Source organism: Poecilia reticulata, linkage group LG8 (genome assembly GCF_000633615.1).
Source record: "Poecilia reticulata strain Guanapo linkage group LG8, Guppy_female_1.0+MT, whole genome shotgun sequence".
Taxonomy (NCBI): Eukaryota; Metazoa; Chordata; class Actinopteri; order Cyprinodontiformes; family Poeciliidae; genus Poecilia; species Poecilia reticulata.
The window spans coordinates 1,749,714-1,762,482 of NC_024338.1; the positions used below are offsets into that span (position 1 = coordinate 1,749,714).

Genomic DNA, 12,769 nt, shown 5'->3' on the forward strand with positions numbered 1-12,769 from the left:
CTATCTATCTATCTATCTATCTATCTATCTATCTATCTATCTATCTATCTATCTATCTATCTATCTATCTATCTATCTATCTATCTATCTATCTAAACAAAACAAAACAAAACAAAACAAAACAAAACAAAACAAAACAAAACAAAACATTTCCGGGCGTGAATTAACATGTATGCATTTTTTTAATTTGGTACCGCTCGGTATTTTCACTATCTGCACAAGAAAATAAAATACAATTATAAAAATCATGAAAAATAAATTATCTGTGAATAATAAATGTTTTAATTACCCTTACACATCTCCCCTGCTCTGGTATAAAAAACGAAACTATTATCGACGAAAAAAATCTTGATTGTTATTGGGCTGCAACGTTCGCTTGTGCAGAAACAAACGCGGCGAGTGACGATGAGCGGAATCAGAGGCGCGGGCAGAATTCAGTAAATCACACATTGAAGGCCAACACAGACAGGCTCGGGCAGGCGGGGTTGGCAGAAGTAGGCTCCCTTCATCAGTCATAAAACAAAATGTACATACAGGCTAACGCTCTACATTCAGTGAAACGTTCTAGATTCAGTGTGCTGTTCTTTTTAATAGAAATAATGTAGACAGAAATAACAATTAATATGGTAATTTTTACACATTCCAGTGAGGATTTGGGATTTGATTTTTAAATTTGGAGGCATCGCCAATGTTTCTGAATTACATAATCAAACGATAAAATATGAAAATGAGTAATGTATAAATGGTAACAACACGTTTTTTCTGTATCCATGCTAGAAAACCATAATACAATTTGTGAATAAGTTAAAGCTGAAATTCTAATGACTCCAGTGAGTAAAATTTCTGTTCAAAGTAAACATTAGTGTCTGTCTGTGTGTGTGTGTGTGTGTGTGTGTGTGTGTGTRTGYGTGTGTGTGTGTGTGTGTGTGTGTACAGATAGAGAGCGTACACACAGTTTGCCCTCTTCGTGCCCCCTCCTCGAGAGCATCTGCTGGCTGTGAACTGGGTTCAGAAAGGGTGGGGGAGGGTCAGGTGATGTGGAGAGAAAAGCAGTGGTTTCTATTCATGTCATGCTGCCTTTTATTGGAGGAAGATGGATTTAACTCTGTCATTTCTTTATTCTGTCTTTGCTAACCTTTCAGGTCAGGTTGCAGGGGACCGTTGGAGAGACACCGTCACGTGACCCCCGGTACCAAATGGTCTTCCGGCAGTGGTTTTCATTAAGGACCGGAGCAAAAGAAGACGCTGCCATCTCTCTCAGAAATGCAGAAGACAACATACTACGAAAACTCCGCAACGCTTTTTGGTGGCTACTCTACCTACCAGGTGCAAGGTGCAGCCAATGGCCTTGGGGGCTACGATGCCCCGGTCCCAGTGTCCCACCATCAACCTCCCTTCCAGTCCCCAACCCATCTGGATGTGGATTCGTACCAACGCTCCGCCTGCTCTTTGCAGTCACTAAGCAGTAATAGTGGCCACCAGCAGCAGCAGCTAGCCAAGACCAAGGAGCTGAATGGCAGCTGCATGCGGCCCAGTTTGCCACCTGAGCACCACCCAGCCTCCCAGGTGTCCCCTCCACTGCCCCCCAAATCCAGCAATGGTAATGTCACCACTCAGCAGCCGGGGGGCAGTGCTGGGTCTTCTACAGTCTCTAAATCAGGCCCTAATAAGTCATCAAACTCTTCCTCCTCCACATCTTCTTCTACATCATCCAGCTCCTCTTCACTGCCGCCCAACCCAACGCTAGCCAAGCAGATCTTTCCCTGGATGAAGGAGTGTCGGCAAACAACCAAGCAGAAAAACTGTTCACCCAGCAACAACTCCGGCAACGGTGTGTCAGATTATACTTTTCGCTGTCTTTATCATTCTCCTTTGCCTGATCCAACAAAGTAAATGTAACAGAAACAACATAGTTCACCTTATTTCTGCTATTTATCACTTCTTTCTTCATATCTGTCACTCATCTGTTTATTTGTGTTCCAACTTTCCACACTCATTAGAATCCTTTTGGCTTCTATCTTGTTCTTATCTTCCCTCTCACCACTCCACTCTTTCAACACCTTGCTTATCAACCTTTTTACCAAGGTTAAAACTCTACAGAATTAAGACAATTTCTTGTCTAAATTGAGTTTCTGCTTGACAGTTTCTATGGAAACCTCTATCAGACAGACTCTATGAAACTAATCTGGCAGGATTTTGTCTGTTGAGTGTTATCTGTAAGGCTACTGTGGGACTTATATGCTAGTATAATGTAGCAAAGTGTGTGCTGTGTAAATTTATGGGGTAGGATTAGGGTTAGCCCTTGTCAAATCATGTTATTGTTAATGCTAAAAAATGCATGTAAAGCAGTTTTGTCTTAGACATCCCCTTCCAGGTAATCTGATGTCCTTCTTTTAACCAAAGGACACTGGCAAAAACAATGTTCCACTTCATAAAATTACTGAAAAAGAGTTTATGCCAAGTGTACAGTCGTCCAAAATAATAAATAATATTAGATCTTGAGGATAATTTAAGCAGCTACATGACATTTGTTTTTGCATTTGTTATAAGATGAAGAACATCATCTAGCTGTAATTAATTTATTTTGATGGTGAATTACAGAAAGTTGGGATCATTGGTTAATCAGATCTTGTGTTAAAGTTTTCTTTATTTTTATTAGAGTTTAACATTTTAGAGACTTTTGTTTGTATCACAGAGGAGCTTAATTTATTTGACCAAACAAACGTTAAATAAATCGATTTTTACTTAGCCTATAACCATTTCAAATAGTTTTTATATAATTTCTGTGGGCAGTTGTGTAAAATTCTATAGTAGACATAGTTCTGTTATTAAAGTAGAAATACAACTACAGTATGTGGGGGTCAATGTATGTCCGCTAAGTAAAATGCTGCTCGAAAGAAACTTTAATGTTTTTATGTTTGATGCAACATTGCAGTCCAGGTCAGCAGCAGAATAGATTACTTAATAAAATGCATCTATTTGGTGATTATTTGGAGAGAAAAGTTAAAACAAAAAGTTTTGTTGTTGAGTTTGTTCTTGTTTTTTGTCTTTGTTTTTCACCTCCAACAATGGTCACTGAATAAAGATATATTAGTGAAGGCAATGTAAGACTCATTTTTTTTGTTTTACAGAAATATAAAATATCTGGAATTTGAAATGCAAGACCTTATCAAAGGGAAATAATATGAAGTGACTGAAAATGTTTAAAACTTAAATTGTTAATGACCAGCGCAAAAACTAAATTACATAATAAAAATATGTTTATTCCCCTTAAAAATGACTTATGTTGAAAATACTGTTGCATCATGACTGCTGAGACAGTTTATTCTGTCTATTGGTTTTAATAAACTATGCAGTCAATTCAGAGTCGACAGGCAGGAATAGGTTTCATAGGAAGTAACAAAGCATGAACTGAGATCCTATTTCTATATGTGTATCATTTTTATTCTCTGTAGGTTTATAGAGTATACCTTTCAAACTGAAACAACCACCTGAATGGCAAAATCAGAATGAAACTAAATGATGAGTTTATAAAATAAAAGTAGCCAAAATACTGAAATATTCATAAAAACATAAACTCACTTAGATGATTTGCTTCTTTCTGCTTGAATCTTACCTTTTGCTTTAATGTTTTAGCAATATTATCATTCCAAATCCTCATTTTCAAATGGCATCAGTAAGAATATTTTAAACAGTCCAGTTAAATTTACCAGTAATGTTAAATGCCATATTGTACTTTTTACATTTACTCAACAGAATTTGATTGTAGAACTCAACTACACGTCTTTTGTTGGAACATCTTGAATTTTAGATTGCAAAGTACTCGTGCAGAAAGGTCCTTAATAAATATTTCTTTTAAGTAAGTTAATTTTAATTTTTTAGTAAAACACTGTTTACAGGACTGATGAATGAGAGCAAATGACAAATCCTCACTAAATCTTTTCAGTAGATCTATGTTCCGTGTGAAGCAGTTAGTCACAGGACTTTAGATTGATGACTTCAGAATAATTATCTTTCAGTTCAAACAGAAGGCAATTTTACAACATGGAACACAGAGACTAACAACAAACAATAGTTTGAGTTACACGAGTTACCTGAAACAGAGTTTAGATTTTTTTTTTTGTCGAGTCCACCTAAGTGTTCCAGTTCCCTTTGCTGCAGCTGCTGTTGCTGAGGGGGTTTGTCTCTCCAGCCAAGATGCAATTTAGGTGTTCTCTGCCAGCACCAGCGCTTTCATCTTTTAATAACTGTCACTGTTATGAAGTGTTGACAACTAATATGAAGGGTTAATTCAGGCCGCCTGCCCAGACCCCCCTCTGCTTTATTAAGACTCTGGATGCTTCCAATTTCCTCTGGCATGCAGCCTGGATTTATTCTATTATCTTTACATTTACACACTCTTAATTTTTTTTAACTATTACATTTTATAATCCATTGAATTTGCTTCTTTTATATATATAGCCCTCCCCCTGATAATACATATATCTGCTTTATTTTCAAAATGTTAATGAACTGTTTTTAATGTGATTTTACACTTCTCAGACCAGCCCCATGAGTTTAATATGTTTTTCTTTCTGTAGCATCAGGGGGTACTGAGAGCGGCAGCAGTGGGGAGAAGAGTCCTTCTGGAGGTTCGTCTGCATCATCCAAGCGCGCCCGTACAGCGTACACCAGCGCTCAGCTGGTTGAGCTGGAGAAGGAGTTCCACTTCAACAGGTACCTGTGCCGACCCAGGCGTGTGGAGATGGCAAACCTGCTCAATTTGTCCGAACGCCAGATTAAGATCTGGTTCCAGAATCGGCGCATGAAGTACAAGAAGGACCAGAAGTCCAAGGGCTTGAGCTCCAGCTCTGGAGGACCATCTCCGGCAGGTTCTCCTCCTCTCACCATGCAGTCCTCTGCCAGCTTCCTGAACTCAATGCATCCAATGGGAGGGGGAGGAGGGGTTCCTACTTATGAGACCCCCTCCTCACCATCCTTTGGAAAGCTCCACCAGGGAGTGTCTTATTCTATGTCCACTGCCTATTCCAATGTTCCTATGAAGGGCTGCCCTCCTCAGAAATATGGTGCCCCAGATCCAGACTATGGTGATCCCCACCACAGCCTAGTACAGGCCAACAATGCTGGCTATGGGACGCCAACAAACATGCAGGCCAGCCCAGTCTACGTTGGGGGTGGCAGCTATGTGGAGCCCATGGCTGGCTCTGGGCCCTCCATGTATGGCCTAAACCACCTGGGCCCTACGCCGCCCCACCACCAAACCATAGACTACAATGGCGCAGGACCCATGTCAACTACCAACCAGCACCATGTGGGTGGAGGGGGCCCTCAGGGTCCCTGTGACCCACCCGCACACCCAACTTACACCGAGCTGTCAGCACACCACACCTCAACTCAGGGCAGAATCCAAGAAGCACCCAAACTCACCCACCTGTAGCAAGTTTGGAACAAAATGACAATGTAGGAATTAGAAAATAACAGAAAATATAACATGTCGTGACTCACTAAGAGACAAACCAAAATGTGGGGACTACACCATTGCAGTGGGACAATGGGAGGGGTGAAGCAGGACAGAAAGGTGCCATCCAGTGGTTTGTGAAATGCCCTGACATGCAAGAAACAGTGTTAAATGCCACTACCTTCATTACAACATCAAATCTGTTAGATTAAGGAGAAACATTCTTTATTGTTTTTGAAAGAACTGTTTGTTTTATTTTAGAAACAGAAAACTAAAGGTAAAAAAAAATCAGAGATTTAACTAAGCTTTGGCTGAACATCACTGTGACAATTGGAACCTCATAATTTTTTACAGTAAATTGGGAAACAAAACCTATAGTGTTTATTATGTCATCTGGCTTCATATTCAGTATTGAATTAAAATTTTTTTATATATTATCCTACCTCTTAAGAATGAGCTTTTACCATTGCAAGAAATATTTCAATATTTCAGTCAGTTATGTTGAGTGTATAAATAAACATCCATGTTCATAGATTTATGCTAGGCACTAGTAGATATTTGTATCAAATTGCAACAATAGTATAGTTAGCATGGAGTTTAAAAAAGCCTATAATGACCCTTTAAGAGGTACAGCATGGTTTCAAATTTTCCTTTAATGGCAAAATACCCCCCTAAGAAACATATATACACACAGCTCTCTTGTCTGGTAGATGAAATGGTTGAGATTTTAATGAGCTGTTAATGAGGTGGTTAGATTTATTATGCTGACTTCTCTCCCCTGCAGGCAACATATGTTGTTGTCAGCAGAGCTGAGCTATGTGTTGGGATCTGTCTCTCCATCAGTTAGAACATGAGGCAGAGAAAAATATATGGCTCAAGCTGGCAGCACAGAGCTTCCTTTGAGCCTCTTGTTTTATGAAGCACATCACAACCACTGGGCAACTTTCCAGTCACTGTCTTTTCCCCCTGCAGTACCCATCTCTGTCTGTCTAGACCCAATCATTACTAACCCAATCTCACCTGCTTCCCCCACCCAACTCGACATTCCCAGCACACACAACCACATATGCACACATGCATATTCATCATCCTATCACTGTAACAGGGTTAAAGATGAGAACTAGCTCGAACAGGCACACTTTTGTTCTAAACTACCTTTTGATACAGTCATGTCAGCATACACACACAGCAACACTAAGCTAACTTCCTCTCACTGACACATGTCCAGAAGCAGTTTTCCAGCTGCTGACATCTCTAGACAAATACAAGAGGGCACAGAATCTACAATTCTAGTGTCCTTACTTAGCACACCATTGAGACAGGGTAAAAAAGAAGAGTGGAGAGAACTATTTATTTATGCTTTTAAAAAGTCATTGACATTACCCACCTCACCCACAAACTCCCATCCCACAACATACTTTGGTGGATACCAATGTGAAACCCCATTTCCTCTTGTTTTATTTTGTTCCCACATGTCTTGACTTTTAACATGGAAACAGGGTATATATTTGAACAAAAAAATGCGTGTCCCACATTTCTGAGCATATGTGTAAAACTTATTTTTAAAACAACTGGATTTATTTTTTCAACTGTCAGTGAGTAGATTTTAGAAAATACATGTCAGACACTTCCAACTGTTTAACTCGGTGTCTCCAGTGACTGGGCACTGTGGAGTGGTTGAGCGATCCACACTCACTGATAATCAGGAAATAAATCCATCAAGTTGTTTTTAAAAGCTCAAGATTTACTCAAATGTTGTTTTACAGCTGGGCATCATTGTTGCACTTAGAGTTTACATTTTGATGGTTAACGGTAAAAAAAAATAGATAAAATCTTATTTTGAAGACGGAAAGCCGTCCAATCAAAGCGTCTGTCGCTAATGTGTGTTCAATTGAACATTCACATATAAATATTTATTTGTTATAGCCAGTTTAAAAAGAGTTTCGTTTTGTAATAATATTATTTATCCTTTGTGTATTTATATTGAGGAAGAAAATCCTGTACTTTTTTAGTATTTACCTGTAATAAAAAGCAACATTGTGTTTCCTCTTGTCCATGTACTGAAGTTACAATTTCAGTTCTTGTATTTTAGAAGAAAATAGGTAGTTTTTGTTACTATTACGCTTTTTATGTTATTATCCTTGTACATAAATGTCTTGGCTTGTACAGGGAAAGACGAGTGTTGGGTTTGGATATCCACCCATAGTCTGAAAATAGAAACAACCTATTAGCAGGAAAGACAAAAAATTCCTTTTGGAGGAAACATTTTTCTGTCCTTTGTAGTTTTTATTTTTATTTCACTGTTGATAAAGTTGTCTGTCAAACAATTCTTTAATAAAATTTTATGTTACACAGAGCGGTCAATATTTTTTAAGCTAGGTAAAAAAAAATAAACTATTGATTCATTAAGCTGATTATATAATCATTAGCATATCAGAACACCAATGACGTTCAAACAAGTGGTGTGTTCTTAAGAAACTGCCAAACCCCAACTGCTAAGGCAACATACAAGCACTTTTTACTGAACTGCAAATGTACCATGTACGTGAATTCATACTGGTAAAATCTACAACTATATGGTGGAACCTAATCCAATTTAAAGGTAAATGCATGCCTCAAAGTGAGAGTATGTGTAACAAGAGTAAAATCTTCTGCAAAAGTTTTTTAGCATGTTTTTCAGAGCACTGCAAAGCAGGAAAAGGGAGTTAGTAAAATAAAAGTTCAGATTTGCCTCTTTAAAGTGTAAGAAGACGTTAAGTAAACATTGATAAAGTTTTGGTAAACTCAGTGCTTCTCAATCAGCAGTTTAGTGGGACTTATGTTATTTGTGGTATCTGTGGTTGACAACCTTCCAGGTTCTCCCGCTTCCTGCTCTGTTATTCTATAGAAAATGTGTGGAGGGTGTTCCTTGGTCTTGCAGGCTAACTCAGACAGGCATCTTACAGCTAACTTAGGGCCATGTGATTTGTTTATATCCTCTCTTCTGTCTCTCTCACCCACACAAGAAAAGACTTGAGGCCCACTCCTCCAAGCCACGTGATTTCTCACTCCAACCCCTTTGGCCATGTTTTTTTTCCTTATCACGTGTTCAGAAGCCTGAGACCGGCATAAAAACTTAGGACGTAAATCAAAATCCCATAAATAATGACTATGCTTCCCTTTACATCTCCTCTGGACTAACAGACAATAAAAACACCAATAAGAAGAGATTGGCTCTAATTTATTGCCTCGTAAAACCAGATGGAGAGCCGAGTCTCTCCTCAGCTCACACACTGCTGGGAACAGAGGGGCTGGAGCTGCAAGACGCTTTAATCGGCGAACAAGGAGTCCGGTCTGCTACTCATACATTAAAAATGCAATTTTCTAAACTCAGCTTCAGCATGCTGAACTGGGTAATTTGTCAAAACACTAAAGTGTGATCACCAGTTTGATTTCATTATCGATTTAAAGTAGGAAAAACCGAACAATAAAACCTACTGTCAAGGCATGTAAGGTTTGTTTTTGGTATAGTTCAATTTGTTATTCGAAAACAGCACTCCCACCTAATGCTTGTAGTTATTAAATAAATAAATAACTACTAATTATTATTATTATTATTATTATTATTATTAGTAGTAGTAGTAGTAGTAGTAGTAGTATCATCTGTTGTTCTAGAAGAATTAAAGTCTAAATGTTTGTAATCATTCTGGAAAAAAATCTATCGACAAAAATAAATAAATAAATAAATTAAAAAAACTAAGTTTACAAATGCTTTTCCTCAGTAGTGTCATGCGCCCTTTCCATATTTGTCATTGGGGACAGAAATCCACTCTGCAGCTCCGCTAACAAGCTCCTGTGGTCTCCCAAATAAATTAAGTTTAGACATTTTTATTTGTTGTTAAAAGACGAAGTGAAGTGCGCAAGAAGCGTTTAGCCGTGATGCTTCAACTCAGCCAGAGCTCTAAATGAGTCAGCTTCTGCTCGGTGTGTGTCCCTGCTGCCGCCTGTTCTGCCCACTCACTGCCTGTCCTTTCTGCTCCACTCAATGCCCCTCACTCCCACACACATTGCTGCATCTTCGCTTTTTTTGAGGGGTGGTAGGGGAGGGGGCAAAGAGAAGACATGACAAAAAGTACGGAAAGTTAACCGGCTAAATAGAGATTTGTCTGAACGGTCTCTGTGCCGTTTGTCCGGGCTGCTGATGAAGTAATATTAGTAACAATAAATACATGAAACCAGATCACACTGTGGCCCTGAAGCGCAGAGACAGAGACAGCGGGGCTGGAAGTTTTCTCCTCATTTAGGAGGAGAGAGACTGCTGTCAGCCTCTCTCAAGGAGAGAAAGATTGATCACCACTCTTTTCTCCACCCGGGGCTCTTCTGACCCTCCCCGAAATATCCTCTGCTCAGCTCTCCAGTTAATCTTTATAAATATCTACATGTACGTCCCGTCGAGTCCGAGGGCAACTCAGCGCGATCTCACTTACAGTTAGTATAATATTAATAGCTGTGGGTCTCTTATTACGTTTTATAAGCGGGAGGAACAGAGACCCGCTCTTTATTCTCCCGCTACTGGAGCGACCTCGCTCTGAACTCGCTCTCTGTGCGTAAACACCCCGAACATTTTGAACAGACACACGAACACGGGGGAGAGAAAGGAACGAGGGTGAAGCGCAAGAGGGATTTTGGAGCCTGTGAAAAGATGATATTTTAGTTTGAGACAATATTTAGGTTGCCTTTCAGTTTTCCCACAATCTATCTTCATTGCGGCTACACACACACGCACTCACTCTCCGTCTATTTATAATGGACACGCAGATATTTGTGTTAAATGGGATAAATCGGACACTTACACAGGAACGTGTTCCCCAATCTGCATCTTTTAAAATCTAAAACTGTCTGTTCTGAAGCGTTAGATTATCCAACATCATCTCTGTGAGCAGATCCTTCATGCCCTCTCCTCGTGAGCTGCTGCAGCATCTAAAACCCTGTCCAGATTTCTGCTGCATAAACTGTCCATTTTCAGCCTTCGTCACACTTTTTAAGATTAATGAGAGCAGTTGTTTTCTCTGTTTTTTTTCACTGAGAAATCATGTTGTAAATGGTATCGACTCCCTACGTTAACCTACTGTTAATTGCTATTACATCACCCTGGAGCTCGCATGTGCACAGTTCTATTGTTAGAGGGTTCCACCGGCCAAGATCCGCCTAGCTGCTGCCCACACAGCGCACATGGCAAGCGGCCTCGTTGCTTTTTTACCCCCGTTAGGACAGAACAATGGCAGATAGGCTCGCTTTGCCTCAGCGCTTCATGAAAAATAATAATAATGCTTCACACAGACATCACAGCCGCCAGGCCCGAACCACCGATTGGCTGGTCTGGGTCACATGACCAGGAATTGGCTGCAATTTCGTCCCATAGTTGTTCAGTTTAGCCTACCCAGGTCCCCATACGCTACTATTATAACCAATATACACAATTATGATATAGCCACCGCATTTACGCCACTACGATCAGAAGCCTATGGAGCTGCGTCTTTTTTTAAATCAAGTATTATTTATTTTCATAATCAGCCATGTTTTGTGATGTGCATGTGCACGCGTGCGTATAGGCCTATGAGGGTTTTATTATTATTATTATTTTATTTCGGGAAAGGGATTATTCTGGGCTCTCGTCGTTTAGGGGGGGCACTAGTCTGAGGAAGCTATGAATTTTGAATTTGAGAGGGAGATCGGGTTTATCAACAGCCAGCCGTCCCTAGCAGAGTGCTTGACGTCCTTCCCCGCCGTCCTGGAGTCATTTCAAACTTCATCAATCAAGGAGTCGACAGTAATTCCGCCTCCCTTCGAGCACACCATCCCCAGCTTTAGCCCTTGCACAGCCACCCAGCCGAAACCAGCTTCTGGGAGTCAGCAAACCCGGAGAAGCTCTGCTACAAATGACCACCAGACCCATCACCGCGGCGTACAGCAGCCATGCCCACCTGGCCAGGCCCCTGCACCGGCTACCCCGGCTGGTCCGCTGGCTCACGAGTTTCCCTGGATGAAAGAGAAGAAGTCATCCAAGAAATGTCCCAAGCCTGGAATCAGCTCCAGCGGGGGTGGATCCATCATCTCACCGACATCATCCTATCCTTCACCAAACGCCTCTGGGTACGCTTCCGCGGGCATTGAGTCACCCACAGGTCGGTATGCTATGGCGCATGGACCCGTGGTGCTGAAATGTGGATCATGAGATGCAATTTTCTGTTTGCATGCGCTCACATTCATTTCCGAATATCACTGACCAGTTTTTACCCAGTGCATGGCTGCCATTGTCTCTTTTTTTGCGATCAGTGCATGTGTATGTTAGCGCGCGTGCGCGTTGCTCAGTTCTATAAGGTGCATGAAAAGGAAAGCCATATCCAGACGACTGCATTATGCTGCAATGCTTTGCATATTAGAGCTTCATCCACATGATCTAAATACTTCTTGCTCAGTGAAGTAGAATGTGCAAGGCAGCTGCATTGATTCAACTTAGTGCAGTGTGATATTCTGAAGACGAGAAAAGAAATGTGTTTCCTTTACATGACACCGCATATGAAAGCTGCTGACTTGTTTTATAAATATTGTCTTTTATAAATACTGCCTTTCTGGTCAGTGTGGAGTGATAGTATTCAAGGCAGTATTAAAATGGGCGCCATATTGGATGGCGTTAGAAAAATAATAAGGCGGGGGAATGACAGAGTGTGGTGAGCGGGGGTTGGGGAACACTTAGTGCTGCGGCCACACTGGAACACCTCGACAATCATTCCTATTTCTGTCGTTGACATTCATCGCATTTCATGTCCTTATGTTTGTTTGTCTGTTTGCATCCCTAAATATGAAAAAAAAATTAAATATGAACTTCTCGTTTTCCTCTCTTCATTCCACTTCCAGCCTGAGCTGTTTCCTGATCTCACTAAAAAGCACTAGTTGTCCAGGCTTTGGAACAATCGCACTTAGTTCTAATCTAAATCGCATCATTTCCATTCGTTCTTGTCTCCGAGTTGAAGTTCCATCCTTAGTACATTTACATGAGGAAGAACACGTGCATGCTAGTGTTTCCTTCTTTCATTCTTTCCTTCTTTCTTTTCTCTCATTCTTTTTTTCTCGATCCTTTGTCATGTCACTGAAAACGTAACTACGTGTAAAGGCATTTTTGATTTCATATTTCATTGCAATCAATTTAGAATGTATTGCAATTAAATATAATAAAATGTGCTGCCTCATGCTATACGAATGAATATAGCAGGACTGCATTTTAGTCAGTTACAAAACACAAGTACACACACAAACACACACATATATATA

At 40.3% G+C, this 12,769-nt stretch overlaps 2 protein-coding genes across 6 annotated transcripts in view; both read left to right on the forward strand.

The window, feature by feature from the left end:
* hoxb3a (homeobox B3a) overlaps window positions 1-7,814 on the forward strand; it is a 25,550-nt gene extending 17,736 nt beyond the window's left edge. For all 4 annotated transcript variants that reach the window (XM_008415115.2, XM_008415116.2, XM_008415112.2 and 1 more), the window contains exons 2-3: window positions 1,143-1,831; window positions 4,581-7,814. In XM_008415115.2, coding sequence (XP_008413337.1) covers window positions 1,264-1,831; window positions 4,581-5,437 — 1,425 coding nt within the window. In that variant the 5' untranslated portion in view covers window positions 1,143-1,263 and the 3' untranslated portion in view covers window positions 5,438-7,814. The remainder of the gene's footprint in view (window positions 1-1,142; window positions 1,832-4,580) is intronic.
* A 2,157-nt stretch (window positions 7,815-9,971) lies between these two features.
* Window positions 9,972-12,769, forward strand: part of hoxb2a (homeobox B2a) — a 4,392-nt gene continuing 1,594 nt past the window's right edge. The window contains exon 1 of one of the 2 annotated variants that reach the window (XM_008415104.2): window positions 9,972-11,622. In XM_008415104.2, the coding sequence (XP_008413326.1) occupies window positions 11,145-11,622 (478 nt within the window). In that variant the 5' untranslated portion in view covers window positions 9,972-11,144. The remainder of the gene's footprint in view (window positions 11,623-12,769) is intronic. The other variant, XM_008415105.2, reaches the window with a different exon arrangement.